The sequence below is a fragment of the Ambystoma mexicanum genome, chromosome 8 (assembly GCF_040938575.1).
Source record: "Ambystoma mexicanum isolate Mex_15411 chromosome 8, UKY_AmexF1_1, whole genome shotgun sequence".
In the NCBI taxonomy this organism is placed as follows: Eukaryota; Metazoa; Chordata; class Amphibia; order Caudata; family Ambystomatidae; genus Ambystoma; species Ambystoma mexicanum.
In genome coordinates this window covers 733,158,548-733,179,884 of record NC_090929.1, presented here as the reverse complement: position 1 = coordinate 733,179,884, position 21,337 = coordinate 733,158,548, and the positions used below count along the sequence as shown (strand labels likewise).

The following is a 21,337-nucleotide window of genomic DNA, read 5'->3' as shown; positions in this document are numbered from 1 at the left end:
GTTTTATCTTGTACTGGCTCCTAGTGGCCTTGCTCCTAGCACCCTGAATGATTTCTAGGTTAGCTTGTGATAGGCTCAGGTGTTTCAACGTGACGGCTCAGGAACCAAGCTGCAAGGGCCAGGAGATGAGCTGGGCCCATCGACAGGTGAATTTGCAGCCTGTCCAAGAGGCTGAAAAGCTCCAAGAACCACAGTCTCACGGGCCACCACAGAGCTATCAGAATGATAATGAGGTGACACAATTCCTTTCTCTTGTACAGCACACTGTGGATCAGGGGTGTAGGAGGGATGGCATACACGGTCATGCTGCTCCACTGAATCTGAAAGGTGTCGCACAGGGAGTCGGGGCCCTGCCCCTGCCAGGACACAAACTGTTGGCACTTCTTGTTGCCCTAGCAGGCAAAGAGATCCACCAGAGGGTACCCCCATCTGCTGAAGATCTCAAGCAGCACCTGATTGTTCAACTGCCCCTCGTAATTGTCTGCTCCCAGTCTGCTGAGCCCGTCCGCTTCCAGGTTGGACTCCCCCCGGAAAGTGGATGGCCCTCAAGTAGATGGTGACTCAAGGGCCCAGTACCAGATGCTGACCGCTAGATTGCACAGTGGAGGGGACCTAGTAGCACCCTGCTTGTTGACATAGTAAATGCTGGTGGAGTTGTCCGTCAGGTTGTGGATGACCCTGCCCCCAATGAGCGGAAGGAAAGCTTTGAGAGCTAGCCAGATGGCTTTCAGCTACAGCCAGTTGATATGAGACTCCTGCAGGGTCCAGACTTCGTGGACACCGTGGTTGTCTAAAGTGGCCCCCCCAGCCTTCCAGGGAGGAATCTGTAGTAATGGTGACCTGCGGGCCGGCTGCCGGAAGGGCCTGCCTGTGCGCAGGTTGCAGTCCCTGGACCACCATGTGAGGTCTGGGCTTAGAGATGGAGGAATGCTTACCAGCTCCACTTGGGAGCCCCGCTCCTGATTCCATGAGGCTGTAAGTGCAGCTGTAATCTCCTCATCTTGAGCCTCGTGTAGGATACCGCCAGTCGGACCGCTGCCATGCTGCCTAATAAGTGTTGGTACCACCAGGCCGAGGTCACTTCTCGGGTGAGGGAGTAGTGGACCTCTTGACGGCTGTGACCTTGTCCTCCGAGGGGAAACCTTTCTCGGAGCTTGTGTCCTATATGAGGCTGCAGCAGAGACTTGAGGTTGACCGAAAACCCCAACTCGTGGAGTGTGATCATAAGGGTGGAGGAAGTGTGATGAACCGCCTCCGGAGATCTCGCACTGACAAGCCAGTCGTCCAGGTACGGGTAGATGTGGCGGCCCTGGGCCCTGAGCAGGGCTGCCACCACATTCATTAGCCTGGTAAATAGCCTGGGGGCTGAATTGAGGCTGAAGGGTAGCACCTTGAATTGGAAATGGCAGCCCATGATCCTGAATCGTAGGAATGATACAGCTGCCAAATCGGGACATGTAATAAGCGTCCTTCAGATCCAGGAAGCACATCCAGTCTCCGCTGCATTGTCTCTACAATCAGTGCTGGGGTAACCATCTTGAATTTTTGAAGAGGGAGGGAGAGGTTGAGGGTGGAAAGGACCAACGTTGTTGTTGTTTTGTATGGTGAAAATCCTGGAGTAGAAGCACAAGCCTCGCTCTCGACAAGCGACCAAACTTCCGCCAACAGAGATGCTGTCCAAATCTGTGGGAGTGGAGGGGAGGAGAGATGAGAGGAAGGGATCGGGAAGTGGAACCCCATGGATATTACAGAGAGGATCCAGGGGTCTGCAAACTTCTGACGCCAAAACTGTGCGTGAAGGGAAAGCCCACTGGAGACACGTGGACCCAAAGGGACGAGTCATGCCTTCTTTCCCTCTGGGGCAGCTGCGGAGGACGGTGGGGACTGAAAAAAGCATTTGCCCCGCCCTTTGTTGTTTGCGTCGACGTTGAGTCAGCGAATGGTCAGGTTGTCTGGACCTCCATTCTTGGATGCCGCGGAACCATCCGATCGTCCGCCACTTGTCGGAGCATTGATGTGACTGGGTGTACGCCTTTGCTGCAGCCTTCGTAATGATAAAGACTTCGCATTTTGCAAACTGTTTTTCTTTTTATCTAACTCCTCATCGGTGGTGGAGTGAAAAAGGTCTCCCCCCTCGGATGGAAGGTCCAATATGCACTCCTGGACGTCTGGGTTAAACTTAGTAGCCTGAAGCCAGGCAGTCCTTCTCATGTCCGTGGCTATGCATATGGCCTGGCCAGAGGTATCAATGTGGGACACAAGGACTCCATGATGTCTTGCGCCACCATTTTAGCCTCTGCCAGTCCCGCCTGGAACCGTGCCTGGCTCTGCACCGGAACTTCTGGAAGGAAGTCAGCCATTTCCCGTCAAAGCCTCTCGTTAATGCCTGCCAGCATGGCATCCACTTTGGATTGACGAAGATGCAGCGAAGCGTTGAAATAAAGCTTCTTCCTGTACGCCTCCAAGATCTTCTCCTCCTTGCCTAGCAGCACTGAGGACGAGGTGGCCCATGACGACAGAGGCTTTGAGTAGAAAGACGCTGCAGTGATCACCGAAGAGTGTGGTTGAGGATGTGCCGACAGCAAGAGTAGATACCCCTCCATTTGCCCATGCTTGGTGTCCAGGGGCAGATTGGCAGGCTGGGCCGAATAGCGCTTGAGCCACCCCTTTTTGGCCATGGCAACGATGTCCTACTGCATCGTGATCTCTGTTCTAGCGGGGGAGCGTAGAGTGAGGACCTCTGCCAATACCGCCGCCTCTGGTTTTTCGACTTCGGGTTGAGGAAGGCCCAAGCACTTTGCCAGACCTGTGAGTCGTTTGTGGAAGGCCATGGCTGTCAAGGATGTGTCGGGGTCTTCTTCCTCATTTGTGTCCACCAGGGTGTCCGGCTGGTCAGGAGCTGGTGGAGGAGTGCTGGGTGTTGATGGCTGAGATGTGGAGGCTGCAGCAGAGTCTGGTATGGAACCGCCTGAACTGTGGGAGGCAGGGGAGCCGAATCAAAGGAGCCACCGTGGGCAGCGGGGGCTGCACCGGGGACTGCAGCGATGGTGCCATAGGAGGAATGACTATTGTTGCAGGTGGAAGAGGCAAGTCCCTGATTACATCCCCCCATCTTAGGTGATCTCATAAGCATGAGGAACTTTTCAAAGAACCTGTCCTCTCAGGCCGGTGGGGTGGTAGGTGATATTGAAGGGGTAGTGGGTAGCTGCTGAGACTGGTGCATACTCGGTCTAGCCAGTTGGGGGTAAACCTGCCCTGCGATGCTGATGGATAAGCTGTAGGCCACGTACCTGGTTTACACCAGTCCCACCTTGTGACTTATACTCCCACCTGCTCTGTTCCTCTGGAAGTTATCTGACTAGCTGCCATTTTGTCTGGCGCGGCGGCCATCTTGTGGAGCTGCATTCCACGTGCCAAAGTCATGGTGCTGGGCTCACTGGGCCCAGCCTCCTTCCCTGCAATGCAGGCCAAGGCCTGGTAGGCGTGTCGCCCTCGGCAGCATTGCCGGTAGTGCTGTGTGCAGGTGCCCCCTCTGACATGTTGCCAGTACAAGGCTGTAGCCCCTCGGGTTTACACCTGGTAAAAGAACCTTGTGGTCCCTCAGCACTGTCACCGGAAGGATCTACAGACCCCCTCGGCCTGGCGGCCGGTAGCTGAACTAGCCTCGGTACCCGTGCTTGTGCGGGAACATGATCGGTTCCTCCCTTCTGGGCATTTCCTTGGAAAGGAGTCGCTCTTGCAGGATGCGCTGGAAAAGAGCGGCCCTCCCTTGGGCCTTGACTTATGTCTGAAAGTCCTTCAAGTCCTCTGGAGGCGACTTCTCGAAGAGCTCTCTCCACCTAGCTAGTCTGTTCTCAAAGTCTGCGAAGAAAGTGTGTTGCACGCAGTGCAACCCTCCCATCTGTGGTCGGGGCCAAGGCAGCGGATGCAAAGAGCGTGGGGATCTGATTTAGAGAAGAGCCCCTCGCAGGATGGACACCTGCTGAAGCCCGCTGTAGTCAACATGCGCCAGGGAGGAGCGTGGCACCAGAGGACCGAGTACCTGAATGATAAAATAAGACAAAACAGACGGAAAAAAGTATCCAGGGAAGAATGCGTGGTATAAAATGGTCGAAGCCAAACCCAGGAGCGCTGGTGAAATCGGCCCGTTCCCATCGATGCGAAAAAGGGGACTGGGGAGTGGCGCCGGTGGGCAGAGTAATGGGTGCGCAAGCTCTCACTGCCACTAAATTTAAAGGGGAAGATGTTTCCGGGTGAAAAACGTTCCGTCTCCTGTCCCTAGCGAGGGACGCCCATGCAGTATAGAGGAAAGGGGACGGGACGTAAGAGTACAAGTGTTTACAAGTTACTTGCGAAAGAGTTGCTTGGTAACTGCCCCTCTGAGAGTGAGCAGTTACAAAAGTTCTTTCTTACCTTGAATGTATACTGCCATTCTGAAAAGTATATGTAAGGTTATTTTACTCAGCTGTGAATTGGTTATGCCTCTTTCCCAAAAGTAATGCTGTTGGCTTCACTTAACTATTTCTTTAACAATATTAGAGTATACAAGTTTACCAACTGGGTCTTGCTTCCCCTGACCTGCTGTTTAGCATGTCTAGAAAAAGTCTGCTTTTGGTTTTACTTACCTTGAGTAGCTGTGTTCAAAAAGTGTATTGTAGGTTTTACTTACCTGGGTGTGATTTGTGCCATCCTAAACTAAGTTAGAGAGTTATTGCTTACCTTAGTCTGTGTTCCACTGATCTGAAAAGCAATTGTAATTGTACATTGCACCCAAAGGTCCTACTCACCTGGTATAACTGTTTATTATCCTGAATGTAGTTATGGGTTTATACTGTTCCATGAATGTGTGCACTACTATTCAGAAACTTATCCTGATAGCAGGGTTGGTTTACTAAGCGATTCCTTAACAAAGTGTCACTTCATGACTGATGGGGTCTACTACCCTTGATTTACTGTAAGGTAATCTGAAAGTAATATATGGTTTTACTCCCCATGAATAGGTGTGGCCTATACGAAAAGTGTATATGGTCTGACTTCCCTAGAAATACTGTTAGTTATTCTGAAGAAAGTTTAAGCTTTGGTCTGTGTATCTTCAAGCATTGTGTTGTGTTTTTATAATGTGTATATGACTCTGACAAAGCGCTTGTTAGGACAGTTTTTCTGAAGTCCAACTAAGGGCTTAGCAAAACCATACAACTGAGACAGTACAAAACTCCACTCTTAGTATAAGGCTGTACCACCTGAGTACATGGTGGAGTAGAAGGAGCAGCCATGCTGATCTTAGGAGGGAGAGAGGGCTGTAGGAAGAACTTGTAGTATAGCAAGGGTTGAACAAAAACACTTACAACCGGAACTATTATACAAAATAAAGGTTTATTATAAATACAGTTACGCCAAGTTAAGCCTTGGGATAAGTACTTTGTCATAGAGTCAAACACATTACACAACACAATGCTTGAAAGTACACAGACCAAAGCATAAACCTTTTCCAGAATAAATAACAGTATTTCTAGGCAAGTCTGACCTTATCAAAACACATTTAGTATAGGACACACCTATTCATGGGGAGTAAAACCATAAGTTACTTTCTGATTACTTTAGTCACAGCTCAAAAGGCAGCTCTGGTGCACCATGCCCGTATTATCAATTCTGGAATGCACACGCCCATTAGGGTTGATAACATAGGTTTTATCCAGCCATTCGGCAAGGTATTCAGCGCTACTCTGCTCCGTTCCTCCGACATTGGAGGTTGCAGTGGAAACAGACAACGACGGCTGGCTGTTACCAAGGATACTGTTCCATGCCTTCCCCATTCAACGTGTGTCATGTGACCCAAGCCGCCAATGGACGCCCAGTAACTCATTCTCTGAAAAGACTTATAAGCGCCATTGACCCGCCGAACACTGCTTCTCTTTGAAGTTAGCTCCTGGCTATCCTCTATAACCTGTGTATCCCTGACCTCAGCCTTTGGAACTTTCGTCTACTGACCCCTGCTTTGCATACACAGACTGTCTCTTCCTCACGTCTTGTGTTTCCTGGAACTTTGGCCTCGAACTCTGTGCACTTCAAAACGCTCTGCAGCCAGTGCACCCTCCCGACTCCAGTGTGTCCCTTGTGCCGCCCAAGTCTAGTCTACCTCTAGTAACATACCTCTATTATTTTATCCTATCGTTGTGCTCTGCATCATGCACTTTTACCACATACTCCTTATTCCCGACCTTTCTAAAAACAACGTTAAGATTCCTCTGTGTTTATTTACTTTTTTTTTCAGTCATACCGTGGTTCTGCTGTCCAATAGAATCAACCTTGCTATTAGCATATCCCTGGTCTTGTTCTTGTAGGGATAAGATCCAACAGCCCGCTCGAATACCATCTTCTCTAGGAGTGAGGGGATACAGGTGGTTTTACCTGACCACTTACTCTAGCTTGTCATTGACTTCTTAACAGCTGTTAACCTGTGGATTGTTTTCCTTTAAGCTGGTATCGTGGTGGCTTGGTCCCCCTGCACTTTAAAGGTGATCAGTCCCTTTGTCTGCCTTGATCTTTCAGCAAAGAGGCATATCACAGAAAAGAGTTTACCTCAAGAGAGGAGGCGCGTGATCTAACAAACCCAGGCTCTTCAATCAAGTCGGAAGATCAGGATTCCGAACCTTGGCGCACCGTGTCAATCACCGGATCTGTGAGTAACAACTTTCAGTAATACAAGGATAGTAGAGGCTAGCAGTTTTGCAGCGATACTCTGTTAGGAAATCACTTTGTAAACCAACCTGCAAGTATACTTTTCTGAATAGTGGAACACTCATTCAAGGAACAATAGAAACCTATAACCACATTCAGGAGAACGCACAGTTTTACTAGGTGAGTAAGACCTTTTGGTGTAATATACAATTACAGCTGCTTTTCAGTTCAGTGGAACACAGACTAAGGTAAGCAATAACTTTCTAACTTATTTTAGGATGGCCCAAGGCAGAGCAAGGTAAGTAAAACCCATATACTTTTTAAAGGAGCTATCAGCAAACTTAAAGGTAGGTATACATATAAACCAAACACTGTTTTAGCATCTGTATACAACAGACCAGACCAGGGAAAGCAGAACCTAATGTTAGACTTTAAGAATGATCCAGTGTTATTCAAGGTAGGTAAAACCCAAGGCAGACTTAGTTTAGACAGGCTATACAGCAGGTCAGGGGAAGCAAGACCCAGTTGGTGAACTTAAACATTAATGTTCTGAAAGAAATGGTTAAGTGAAGCCAACAGCATTACTTTTGGGAAGAGGAACAACCAATTCACAGGTGAGTAAGGAACAAGTTACTTACCTGTAACTGTTCTCCAGCATGGGTCTGGCATGGATTCACATGCTCATGAATATTCCCCGTCGTCAGACTGGGAATCCTCGGTAAAGAAAAAAATCAGTTTCGTTTCTGAACTGTCTTTCTCCTAATAACCAATCACTGGTCTCTGGGTCATACTGCCCCCAGTCAATGACTGCCCTTTACCTAAGCCCCTTCTCAGGCAGCCATCTTCAGATTTGGTAGCACGTAAAGTGGCAGTAGGACCAAGCGAAGAGCTGCAGAGGGGTAGGCGGGAGGGTTCGCATGTGAATCCATGCCAGACCCATGCTGTAGAACAACAGTTACAGGTAAGCAACTTGTTCCTTCTCCAGCATGTGGTCTGGCATGGATTCACATGCTCATGAATACATAGCAGCACACACATGCACAACCACAGGAGGTGGCAAGGCTCAACATTAAGCATCTGTTACCTCCTCACCAGGCTCACCTTCAAGCGAACAGGTTGCGCAGCACTGCTTGGCCAACTCTGGACTCCTCCCTGGAATCCCGGTTGACGCAGTAGAATTTCGTGAAGGTGTGCGTCGACCTCCACGTAGCAGCCCTGCAGATATCAGCAGGGGCACACCAGACAGGAAAGCCATAGTTGCAGCAATCACTCTGGTCGAATGGGCTCTCGACGGCCAGGCAACGGTCGGTTTGCCAACCAGTGACAATGGGTGATACAGCTGGAGAGACATCTGGAAATGAAGCCTTGGAGAGGGCCTTCTCTTGGTTCACAGGTCCAAAGTTCACAAACAGCTGTGATGTCTTCCAAAAACCCTTCGTCCGGTCCACGTAGAACCTCAGTGCTCTAGCCACATCCAGCGAGTGCAAAGTCCTCTCAGCAGGCGACGAAGGCGACGGGAAGAAAACAGGTAACACAAAGGGCTTGTTGAGATTGAAGTCTGACAGCACCTTGGGCATGAAGGAGGGGTGCGTCCCCAGCACAAACCTCGTCTCGTCGTGCAGAGGTGATGGCCACAAGAAACGCTTTCTTCCACGACAGGAATTTCAGAGGCGCCGAATGCAAAGGCTCGAATGGCGGACCCATGAGCCTAGTCAGCACCACACTGAGCTCCCACGCCGGGGCCGGAGCCTTCACCGGCGGGAACGAGCGGAAAAGTCCTTTCATGAACTCCTTCACCAGGCAGTGAGACAACAGCGACAATCGCCCCGGAGTTCTGGTATAGCGGGAGATAGCCGCCAGATGAATTTTGATGGAGGCATCGCCAGCCCGCCTTTGCCAACACAACAGCAAGTACAGCAGCACTTGAGGGTCCGTAATCCGTACAGGGTTGATCTGTGCATGGCACCAGACGGTGAACCGCTTCCATTTATGTCCATAGCACTTAAGAATCGAGGAAGCCCTGGCCTTGGCAAGTACCTCCTTGCAGTCCGCCGGGATATCGTAGCCTCCAAACTCTAGTGCTGCAGGAGCTAGGCCTGCAGGTTCAGCGTCCCGGGGTCGTGTTGCAGGATCGCGCCTCCTTCCCTGGCGAGAAGATCTGTGTCTGTCGGAAGCTTGACTGGAGGGGCCGCTGACATGTCCAGAAGGTCCGTGTACCATATCTGCCTCGGCCACGCCGGTGCGATGAGGATCATCCTGCACCGGGACCGTCTGAGTTGACTGATGAGTCACAGAAGCAACAGCAATGGTGGGAACGCCTAGAGGAACAGGCCGTCGCATGGGAAGGAGAATGCATCCCCCATGCTCCCCGGCGGGGGAAACCTGCTGGTGAACCACTCATGGCAAGAGCACAGCTCCCTGCTGAATGAGTCGGCAATAGTGTTCTTCACTCCTGCCAGGTGAAAAGGTACCAGGAACATCCCTTGGCCGACAGCCCACTGCCACAGATCCTGCGCTTCCCTGATCCGATGCCCCCCTGCTTCCAAATGTGGAACATCGTGGTGGTGTTGTCGATGAAGACCCGTACCACCTTGACCTTGAGGGACGGAAGGAAGGAAGGACCTGCGGGCCTAAAATACGGACCGGAGCTCCAGGACGTTGATGTGCAGAGACCTCTCCTCTGGGAGCCAAAGGCCTCATGCGTGGAGATCTCCGGTGTGTGCGCCCCATCCCTCCAGGGAGGTGTCCGTCGTCACAGTCTCCTGATGCGCTGGGGTCTGAAGTCCATGCCCGCCACAAGATTCGCGTGGGTGCCCCACCACCAGATTGCTCGACTGAAAGTCTTGAGGGCAATCTTGTCTTCGAAGCTTCCCGCCACTTGTATCCAACATGCGTTGAGGAACTCCTGCAGAAGCCGCATCTGCAACCTGCACAGTCGAACGAGGTAGATGCATAATGACATCATGCCGAGCAGGGACTTGATGGACCTCACCCTGGCAGCTTCCATGGTCAACAGCTGTTGTACCTTGCGTTGCCCAGGATGGCTTTTATCCTCTCCTCCGACGGTGACGCCAGTCGCACCACTGTGTTAAGCCTGGCTCCCAGGAACAGAGCGTCCTGCGATGGCACCTAGCAGGACTTTGCATAGTTTATAAAGAACCCCAGTTCCGTGAGCAGGCGGACAGTCCTCGCTGTGTGTTCGTCGTCGAGTTCCCTAGATTTCGCTCGGTTAGGCCAATCATTCAGGTAGGGGTAGACGTGGATCCCCTGCAGGCGTAGCCGCGCCTCCACCGGTGTCAGGCACTTGGTGAAGACCTTTGGGGCCGACTTCAAACCGAAGGGAAGGGCCTTGAATTGGTAGTGCCGCCCTTGGACCACGAAGCGCTGAAACTTTCGATGCCCCTTGTGTATGGGGATGTGGAAGTAGGCGTCCTCCAGGTCCAGCAACGACAGGAAGTCCCCTTCTTCCAGGTGTCCCAGCACGTGCTGAAGGGTGACCATCTGGAATTTCTGGGATTTTATGTATTTGATGAGGCGGCAGAGATCTAGAATGGGCCGCCAGTCTTCTTTCGGACGAGGAAGTATCATGAGTACACTCCGCAGCTCCGGAGCCTCTCTGGGAGGAGCTCTATTGTGCCCTTTTTCAACATTGCTCATACCTCCAGAAGTAGTTGAGGAATGTGGTTTTCTTTTCAGGCCACAGGCGGAAAACGGGGACACTTCCTTTGGAACTCCAGGGTGTGTCAGTGGGCCAGGGCATCCAGGACCCAACGGTCGGTGGAGATGGACTTCCACACGCCGACGAAGTTCGCCAGCCGGCCTCCCACTGGCCGGTTCAGTCTTGCTTCGCCTGGGCCTTACCATCTTGGCTCCCCTGGCGACGACGACGATTTCCTCCAGCCTTGCTGCAGCCTCTGGATGGCCGTAATTGTTGAAGCGTGCCTAAGGCACGGGCCGTCTCGGTGTCTGCCTTGATGGCCTGCAGTGACACGTCCGCTGCCTTGTCGAACAAGTTGTCTCCGTTGAAGGGCATGTCCAGTACCCTCGCCTGACGAAGTTCGCCAGCCGGCCTCCCACTGGCCGGTTCAGTCTTGCTTCGCCTGGGCCTTACCATCTTGGCTCCCCTGGCGATGACGACGATTTCCTCCAGCCTTGCTGCAGCCTCTGGATGGCCGTAATTGTTGAAGCGTGCCTAAGGCACGGGCCGTCTCGGTGTCTGCCTTGATGGCCTGCAGTGACACGTCCGCTGCCTTGTCGAACAAGTTGTCTCCGTTGAAGGGCATGTCCAGTACCCTCGCCTGTACGTCCTTACGGAAGTCGGTGGCCCTGAGCCAACCACGTCAGCGAAGGCAAAAGCTGTCGCCTATCTGGTGGAAGCCGGTGTCGGCGATGTCCGTGGCCACCGTGATGGCATGGTCCAAAGCCAACTCGCCTTCTTGTAAGATTTCACGGGCCTCCGCCCTCTTGTCGTCTGGGAGGAAGTCCAGGAGTGGGGCGATTTTAAATCACAGCTCTCTATCGTAACGGGCCACGATGGCGAGAGCGTTGGTCGCCTTAATTGTCGTCGCCGATGCGATGACCCGACTTCTCATGGAGTCCAGCTTCGTCTACTTGTCATCCGGCAGGCAAGTGGATGTCGATGCTGTCGCCCCTGCAGATTTCTTCCTGGCCGCAGCGGAGACCACTTAGTCCGGGGATGGCTGCGCTCTGAGGCACACAGGGGCAGACTATGGAACCCAGTATTTCTTCTCGTACTGGTCCCTCTTCACTGGGGCCGAGGATAGGTTCTTCAGGAGGGACAGCCCTTTGTCCCAGATGACGTCCAACAGTGGGACCAAGAGCACAGTCTTCCTGTTGGCCTCTCATCGCTGATAAAGGAATCCCTCCTTCTGTTCTTTAGGGCGCAGCTGAAAAAGCTGAGGCCCTTGCGATCATGGCGTGGAACGAGTCGGGCGGAGGTGATGGGAGTTCTGTTCCGTCGTCTGTCGTCGTCGCCGTCTCGTCCCTTGGAGGAGGGGATGGAGGTGAAGGGTGGCAGGGTGGGGGTGGGGGTGGATGGACTCGCCTCCGCTTGGGTGGAGGGCTTCCTAACTGTCCAGGTGCCTCTGGATCGCCTGCAGGAGGAAAGGGCATCCTTGTCCTTAATTCTGAGCACAGGGTGTGCAAGGCTAGTAAGATGTCCACCGACCTCCCCGTCGGTGGTGGCAGTGGTTGCGACGGGAGCGCCGGCAGCGGCGTCGTGTCCTCTGGTTCCTCGACGACCTGCCGCTCCTCGTCGGTTCCCTCATCGCTTTCCACGTCTGCCTCGCCGGGGTCCTTCCCGTAGGACCTGATCCTGACAAACCTCTTATCAAGAACTGCCTTGAGGCCCGAAAGCTCATCTTCGGAGGAGATATCTGAGCCCGGTAGGACTATCGTGCGCCCCCTTCTTCTCGGCCAGGGGCTTCACAGGTGTCTTATCGATGGGCAGGAAAGACGCTGCCCTGCGGGCAGGCAGGGAAACTCTTGGCTTGGGGGTCGTCTCCACTGGGGCTGCATACGCGGTTTTCGCCAGGGACACCCTCACCCTCAATAGAACCCTCAATAGAAGCCTTAGCCTGGTGAATCTGGGCCTTCACGACCTTAGGCACGTCTGAGGCCTTCACCGGTGGGTGAGGGTCAATACCTCCCTCCCCGTTGGCTTTCTCTGTCAGAGCCGACTGGGACTTCTCCCGAAGCTTACCCAGGTTGTCCGACTTCCTCTTCGTCGAGCTGGAGCGTTGGTTCATGGTTGATGCGTCAGCGATGCTGCGCCCTGCCTGGCAGCCATGGAACCCGTACCAACGGCGCTCCCGGTGCCTGCGGTCTCGCAATGCTTTGCCTTATGTTGGGCCCCCGTCGCCGGAGCGCCCTCAAAGGTCTTAGAAGACCGCTAAAACTTTCTCTTGGGTGAAGTACATTGGCGGGGCTCACCTGCCACCAGGCTCCTCGTCTCCAGCCAGTCAGCGAGCCGCTTGTGACGGTCCTTCATGGTGCAGGATGACATGTCCTTGCAGAACGCACAGGCCTCCTCCATGTGCTATTTGTCCGAGTGTAGGCAGTAAAGGCACCCGGAATGCCCATCCTCCTTGAAGACGTTCTGTAGTCCACATCCTGGCCAGATCCTAAATAGAGGCGTTAAATCTCATTTGTCTTCAGCCATGTCCACGCGGGGTAGACCTCAAAGATCTTCTGGAATCCTCCAAGAAGTAGAATTCGACGAAAAATCGCCCTTGAGGGGCGTAGAAGCTTCCAAAAATGAGTCCCCGTTATTCGGATGAAGAATCGGTGCAGCTTGAGGCTCAATTTGACCGAAAAAATAGAGAAATTCTCTTTAAAAAAGCAATACGCAGTGGAAGCTAGAGAGCTATAGCACGAGAAATCCCAACACTTGAACGTGCAGTAAAAATATGAAGATGGCTGCCTTGGAGGAGCTTCGGTAGAGGGCAGTCATTGGCTGGGGGCAGTATGACCCAGAGACCAGTGATTGCTTATTAGGAGAAAGACAGTTCAGAAACAAAACTGAAACGGATGTTTTTCTTTACCGAGGATTCCCAGCCTGACGATGGGGAATATTCATGGGCATATGATTCATGCCAGACCCCATGCTGGAGAAAACAACCTTTCATATACCTTCAGAATGGTGAAAAAAGAAGACTGGGGCCATTTTGACAAAATGGGCACCCTTGGGGCCATATTGGAGCTGCGAACGCAGCCCGCGGTAAAAACACACAATGGTAGGAAAAGGTAAACCACTGCCACCAGCCATTAATTGTAGAAAGGGTAACACAAAAATGTTACACGAGAAGTTAGACAAAGGGGATTCTAAGTAACCCCTCCAGCAACCTATTTTAAGATAGCTTGTGCTGGGTCTATAAAGAGGAAAATGTACACAAAGTCAATTTCATTTTACTACTCTTGGAAACAGTAGTTATCCAAGAGAAGGTGTTTAAACCTTAGCAGAAATCCAAAGGATTTCTCTGTGACACTGCACTGAGGGTGCTATGTGTCACAAAGTAAAAGGATGATGCCTATGGAGTTTGTCAGACTCCAAAACCAAAAGAAACACAGTGTTCAAATCAAATAATGCATGAGAGAGTGGGAAAAAGGTCTCAGTCTCTCCAGGATAAAAATCAAAAGTCCTAACCAGCAAAAGAGCTGGGGGTCAATGAGGTAGAAGGGAATTAGCACATTTCTGAGAATTCTCCCTAGCAATAGGCATTCTCTAAGAGGCAGGGATATATAAGAAACCCCCAACTCTCCCTACTGTACAGGCCGCAGCCTGGTGTAGGCCGAAGCCAGCGAGTTGTCGTACTGCTTCGTATTTGTGGAAATGCCACTGAAAACCGCTTGTAGCATCGAATGATGGCATGGAAGCTGTTGGCAAATAAAAGTAAGTTATTAATAACTATAAATAAAGGCTGGAAGACAAGAACTCTGCATAGAGCGACCGACCACGATATCGTAAAAAAACAATACGAGTACCTCGACGCGTGAAGGGCCATGGGCACAGTACACGTCACTCCAGGATAGTATTACAAACACGCCCTGTCGACATCCCTATTCAAATGTCAGAAAAAAGTCATGCAATATTCCACACCTATAACTAGATGTGGGCCTATGCAAAGAATGTGATTCTAAGCAGCTCAACAAGCCTCAGAAATATGTTTTATAATTTTTATATGGTGTAACAACATTACCTGTTAAACTCATTTTCCTAGTGTGTTTCTTGACCAATAGTAAATATAGTTTTTTTATTCTTACTGTCCAAGTTTAATAATTGTGTATTTCAATGTGTGGACTCATTGTGGACCTCTGACCCACTCACCTCTCTTAAGACTTGACCACTTTCCATGCAACGTTGATTGGTTTGGCTAACCTCCCAAAGTTTCCCTGTTCACTTTAACTATGGTGGCCTCCTAAACACGGTCCACCAGGACAGAGTTTAGAAATCCATCTTAACGGTTCGGACAACTGATTTATAGCAATAGGCGCACACACACATACCTCCTTAATTGTACTTTACTGGATGGACTACTGGCAACCTGAACCCTGATGAAGCCTGCCAAAGGTGTAGGAAAGGCCTGAATTGTAAATACAGAGGAACCATGTTGTAAGGAGATGTGACCTAGAGAATTCCAGAAACTTGGTTGTAGAGAGAGCAAACCAGATAAATGCAGAGGACCAGGTTGTGGGGATAGTGGACTCGGTAAACCGTGAGAACCAGGTCATGGAGAGCCCCGATCAAGTCAATGCTGTAAACCAGAGTCATGGGAGGTTATGTATCCGTGAATGTCAAAAACCCTGTGGACTCGGGATGACCTGTTCTGATTGTTAAGATCTAGAAGAGACCTGTCTGGTGAACTGAAGTACCAGAATTTGGCAATAAACCCAAACCTCCAGTGAGGTGCACTGAAAGGTGATGGGTAGAGCAACTGAGGTGAATCCAAAGGTAAGTTTGAGAAGACAGAGAGTCAGGAAAGGTAAAAAGGGAGTGTGTGAAAGCAGAAAGCCCAGAGGAGGGCACAGAGAGTAAACCCCGGGCAAACCTTCCCATGAGGAACATATTTTTGTTAAAGAAAAGAGTTGCACATCGTAGAAAAGGTTTGGACCTTTTTTCTGTTTGCCAAGAATTTAAACATTTGTGCTTTAGCCAGGATATAACACTGGAGGCCATGACCTGTTTAATCATAGGTTTGTAACTTTCCACTGGCGACACCTTGGGAACATCGCTTTTTAGATTATGGTGTCCCTTGAAGAGACAAGTGTTTCTAAAATTAGGCTTGTAGTGTATGCTTTGAGAAATGCGACTGAAGGTGTAGGGCACTAGATAACTAATCTATGTTGTGTTGACCCATCCCTCACACTATGAATAGGAACTTCCTTTTTTGTACATATTTCCCTTTTTCATATGGGTGTTTGGTCCAATCCCTTCCCTGACTCAACACTAAATAAACCACATATTAAACCACATTTATCTAGAGTAACAAGTCCAATTTCATGGCCTCCTTACAATGGAAAAAAGTGGAACATGGAGTAACATGGCCTAGATGGACTAGGGCTACTTAGGAGGCACTCAAGCATTCATGTTTGAGATTTGGAATTAGAGCGCAGCATGGCTTTAACCATAAACTAGAAGGCATTGGAAAGGTTTGCATCTTATCCATTGTTTCATAGATGTACAGTTATTAAAGCCAAAATCGACCTTAATGATTATGATGCAAATCATTTTTGTAATACTGAATAAAAGATAGGAAGAAAAGGAGAGACTAACCCATGCTTAAAAAAAAATGAAATAAAAGCCTGTGGTTATCCCTTTTACTAACCTCATCATCATCAAACAACCCTGTCCCTCCACTAAAAAGGCCACCTTGAGTACCAAAGGGAGTGAAAACTTCATCCGTCAACTTCGGAGGTTTGAAGAGGTACTCTTCATCATCTGTAAACAAAATTAAAAAACATAGTAAATTAAAAAACATGTATTACAGACATTTGTTTTGTTTTTGTTAGTGCACTTATTAAAAATACAAAAGCTACATCTCTCAACAGTGTTGCTTTCAAAATTAAAGATGTGAAATTTGAAGGGTGTATCCTTTTGAGGCCCTTAACAGTTACAGCATCAATTTTGTGGTTAACAACGAGAACTGCTTGCCGCAAACGAGAGATTGTGCATGCACATACTTTGCAAAAAGTGAGGTGCAGCGTTGTTAGGGGATTTTCCTAAACTCCCACTGGTAGTAAGACTTTAGTAAACTATGCCAGGGGTTTGTAGATCTCCCACTCTTATTATCAGTCTGTAATAACTCAGAACCTTGGTAGAGAGGCAGAGCAGTCAGGCTTATCTTAAGAGGAAGATGTGAGCTGTAGTTAAGTACACTGAGCCCAGTTAGACATGCACATCAAAGAAACCCTTACACTTATAATTTATATAAAATGATATATTTATTATATTTACACCAGATTCACTTTAAATACTTTAGACGTTTACACTAGAACACTTTGGAATACTTGAAATACACTTTAAAGGGCACTTTCACTTTTGTGTTTGTTCGCAGTTACATTTGTAGCAACGTTAGAAAGGGAAAAGACAATGCTATCGTACTATCGGTTATTACGTGCACAGGCAGTTCTTAACAGTTTTTACAGCAGGGGAGTTGCTAGGTCTGGAAAAGACCCGGGGCTAAGCTGATGTCGGAACTGTTGGGACTGGGGGCTAGCTAGTCTTTTGGCTGTAGCTCCTGAGATTCTATCCGGGGCTACAACCAAAAGATCAGGGGCTACAGCCCCTTTAGCCCCCCCCTAGCAACGCCCCTGTTTTACAGTAATGCATTTACTCTGCAAACACATATAGGAATGTCACAGGGAGGAAAATGGTTAGTAGTGTAACATTAAACTGGTTAGAGATTCTAGAGAGGGCTTCTCCGCCCAGTAAGTCTTTTAAATCCAAAAACGCAACACTACCTAAAGGCAGTTCGGAGAGGACTCAAAACCTTGACAAGCAGCAGAATACAAAGAGTTCCTGTGGATTTCTTCAAGTCTCTAGTGTTATAGAAGCAGCAGGTTAACAACTAAGGAGATCCTGTTAAGGACTCAACGAAGGGACACAAGCAGCGGCTTGAGTTGGAGGTAAGAGGGGGTTGCCCTAGACACCTCTATGTGCACGCCAACGGTCTGGAGCGACTTTCTGGAATCAGGTAAGCAATACCTTTTTCCCCACAGTACCTTAGGTTAGAAGAAAATGTTTGTGCTGGATGCTCCGTGATGTTGCAGCTCTGGACCCGACCTCCGGATTCCGTGGTCGGATGACTGAAGGCAGGACAATGGACAGGATCTGGGGCATGACTTTGAGCAACGTCTTGGTTCACTCTGCGGTTTTGGCACCTTTTCTGCAGCACTAACAAAGGACATGGATCGCCTGGTCAATCTTCTTTGCTTCCTGCAGTCCCACGCTCGGATGAGGGGGTCTGGGTGAGTTGGATCAGAACGCTGGAGTGCCCTTACGGGCTCAGCAAATATTTGGATGGATTCAGCCTTTCCACAATGATGCACTCGAAATGGGCAGCAGGCCTCCTGGTATTGGGGTTCCGCAGCACTGGAAACTCCTAGGACCTTGCAGATGGCTCAATTCAAAGTTAGTCTTGGGACTGGTTGTTCCCACCAGCCGAAGGAAGGAGTCATCCTCTTCGGAGCTCCGTCATACAGAAAACGGGCTAAGGGCAGCAGTGGTTGCTTCACAGTGTTACAAAGGGTCTGCAGGCGTCTCTGTTCGTCTTCTTCTTAGGTTACTTCAGCTTCCAGTGGTCAACTTACTTTTCACTCCAGAAGCCTGACCTTTTATACAGCTCCAGCACACACTCCTCTGCAATCTCTGTCAGCATTTTACAGAAAGGGGTGTTTGGCTTTCCAATCAGGACAGCCAAACCCCCTGTGAGAGCTGGTTCCATTCAGGCACTATGCCAGACAAAGGACATGGTGGGTGGAAAGCTCCTCCCTCATTTCCTGCCTGCCCAGACATTCTGGAGCCTAGGCGGGGGACACCCAAAGGTTCTCGCCAAGGGCAAAACACACTAACTGACCGCCCCCTCCCAAGACGGTAGAAGGATTAACAAACAACAACCACGCTAGAAATGGCAAAAAAAGAAGGGAGGCACCAAGTTGGTACTTGGGTGCCCCTATTGAGCACTACCGAGGCTATGGACATAGCCTGTGGTACCAAAACTACACAATAGTTGGTAGAATACGTTCACTGCCACCAGCCATGGCTAATAGATTGTCGATGTGACTTCAAAGACACAGGAGCAGAGAGAAGGGCGATAATAGGGATCCCTTTGGCATTCCACATAAGGTGGTGTATGCCAATCTCTCAGACTAGAGTTTCGAGAGAGATACCATCCTTAAGAACTGTAGCTACTCAAGGATATAGAAAAATAATCTTAAAGGAGAACCCCAAGGGTCCCCAGCAACACTGCCCATAAGGAGCTGTGTGCTGCAGTAGGAAAACACAGAAGCCACTAAGAGCTATGGGGCAGACATACTCCATAGTACAGGTAGAATACAAAGAATAGAGTTCCAAAAGACAGAGCCCACAAAAATACATGATTGGAGAAGAGCCCCATGCATTTAAGATTGAAAGAAAAAAGGTCCAGAAGTCCAGCAAAAAGTGATGGGGGTCTCACTAGTAGAGGGGATGAACCATACAATTATAAATTTACCCAACAATCGTGGCTTATGCAGCTTTTGCCACAGAAGACCTGGTAAACAGGCCCTCTAAATAAATGCCAGACCTACGAGAACAACCTGAGGAACCACTTAGAGCAGAGGTGAACTTGTGCTTAACTATACTGATCCACATTGAGGATGAATGACTTCACAAAGTGGCATGGCTGAGATGTCAGCTATGAGTGAAGTCATGTGAAATGGATTTTTTGTTTGTTAGGAAAGATGTTCTTTTTGCACCTTTTCATCAGTTTGGGACCTCTAGTGTTTTTGCTTATATTTTAACCATGTCCTGTGTTTTGGAGGTCAGTAAAGCCTCCTGCTTTACTTCCCTTGCCAGTGTGGTTAATTCATTTGGGGAAACTGATTCGTCCACAACACTGTCAGTAAAGGAATTCTTGTATTTTTACAATTGTACACATCATCTTACAGTGAAGTGCAGTTAGGATACTTTGTATCGATAACACTTTTCTTAATGTTATTTGGTTGCAAACAACCTTTAGCATATGGACATTACAAAAAGAAGATTAAAACAGTAACAAGGTAAAAACTGTAGACATCAATCACAAATTTCATAATACAATTGCTCACATCATAAGAATATGCAAGGGAGGAGGGGAGGCAGGGGTGCAAAACTGAGGGAGAGGGCAAGGTGGAGGAAGGGAACGGATGGTGTCCTATAGGGGTGTGAGTGCAATTAATGTGGAATAACGGACATGGTTGGTGGCTGGGGAACGTCAGAAGGATAGTACAGATCAACTCAATTATGTTTTGCGTTCATGGTTGTGTTCAATGTAAGGGGATTAAACTCCCCTGTAAAACGTAAAAAGGAGTAAGCTTTAATGAAGGAAGAGAATGCTGATGTTACTATGCTACAGGAAACACATTTTAAGAAAACAGATAAATCTGCGTTGAAATGGTGGTCTTTTTCTCGTATAATTCAAGCTAATGTGAGGGGGCAACAGCTTAGGGGTTTTGATAGGACTTGAAGATTCATTCAAGATTATGATTTTGCGATCCCCTGGAGGAAACAGAGAGGAGATATTTGTTTTTGCCAGTACAATTGGAACATACACAAATTGCTTTGGCAACGATATACGCGCCTACTACTGGGCAGGTTGGGTTCCTACAAGAGGTGGTACTTAAACTGGAGGCCTTTGCAGCAGGAGAAATCATCTTTACTGCTGACTAACTTAGCGTGTGACCCCAATATAGCTAGACGTGGAGGTGCAGGGAAGGCAATACTACCCTCACAGGCATTAAAGAAATGTTTTGAAAATGTAACACTTTGTGACATATGGCTGACTAAGAGAGGTGATGAAAGGGGATACACGGTAAAGGAATCAGATTTAGGGTCTATATCATTATACAATCATGCCCTATGTTGATGAAGGTTAGGGATGTGGGGCTGCGTACGGTGTGGGCTTGGACGTTTTCAACTGAACTGCTAAGTGATGGGGTGGCGGTAGAGGTGATTGGGGACAAGATTGATGGATATTCTGCTGTTAATAATAACCAAGCAGTATCAACAGAGGGGACTTGAAATGCTTTTAAGGCAGTAATCCAGGGGGAAACAATTTTACAATCTAAGAGGGAGAAACAAAGGGTGAGAATGGAAGAGGACCACGAAGCTCAATTACCCGATACCCAACAGGCTATAGTTAAATGTAGAATGAGAAATGTACATAAAAGGTTAAAGGAGCTATATAGTCAGCTAGACTTGCTGTGGGCCCTCGGGTTAGAGAGATCTTTGTTATTGACCAAACAGAGGTATTATGTGCGTGCTAATAAAGAAGACAAGTTATTAGCTTGACAGATGACGTGATCAGAAGCAGCTAGGAAGATTCAACCGATTACACTTTGATGGATTGAGTGCTACTGATACAGGAACTATAATAGAGGCTTTCGCTCAATTTTATGAGAAATTTATTACGTCAGAGCAACCCGACGCGATGGAAATAAATCAGTATGTCTCAGATATATCAGTACCAAAGAAAACGGTTAGGTAGCAGGAAATCTTAGACGGAGACATAAGGGAAGAGGAGGTGGAGGCAGCTATTAAGGCATTGTCATTGAATAAAGTGCCAGGAGTCGATGGTTTTCCGGCAGCCTTTAATAAGAAATATGATAGGCAATTGATTCCGAGGCTGGCAAAGGTATTCAATGCAGTAGTGGCTAGTGGGGGATTAAGAGCCGACTACGACGGGGTGGTTCGGGAAACCAGGTAAAGACTTAACGAAATACAGGTCATATAGACCCATCACATTGATGAATATAGATGCTAAACTGTATACTGGCATTCTGGCAGCAAGGTTAGCGCCTCGCCTAGGGTTTATTATGGGAAGACAGACCTCTGACAACATTAGAATATTCACCTCATAGAAAAAGTGAACTTTTAAACAGATTCCGGCTGTGTTAGTGTAGC

General features: G+C 48.9%; 1 protein-coding gene across 5 annotated transcripts in view; it reads right to left on the bottom strand.

Moving 5' to 3' along the window:
- Positions 1-21,337, bottom strand: part of WASHC2C (WASH complex subunit 2C) — a 2,476,852-nt gene that overhangs the window by 1,668,710 nt on the left and 786,805 nt on the right. For all 5 annotated transcript variants that reach the window (XM_069610545.1, XM_069610544.1, XM_069610547.1 and 2 more), the window contains one exon: positions 16,023-16,135. In XM_069610545.1, the coding sequence (XP_069466646.1) occupies positions 16,023-16,135 (113 nt within the window). The remainder of the gene's footprint in view (positions 1-16,022; positions 16,136-21,337) is intronic.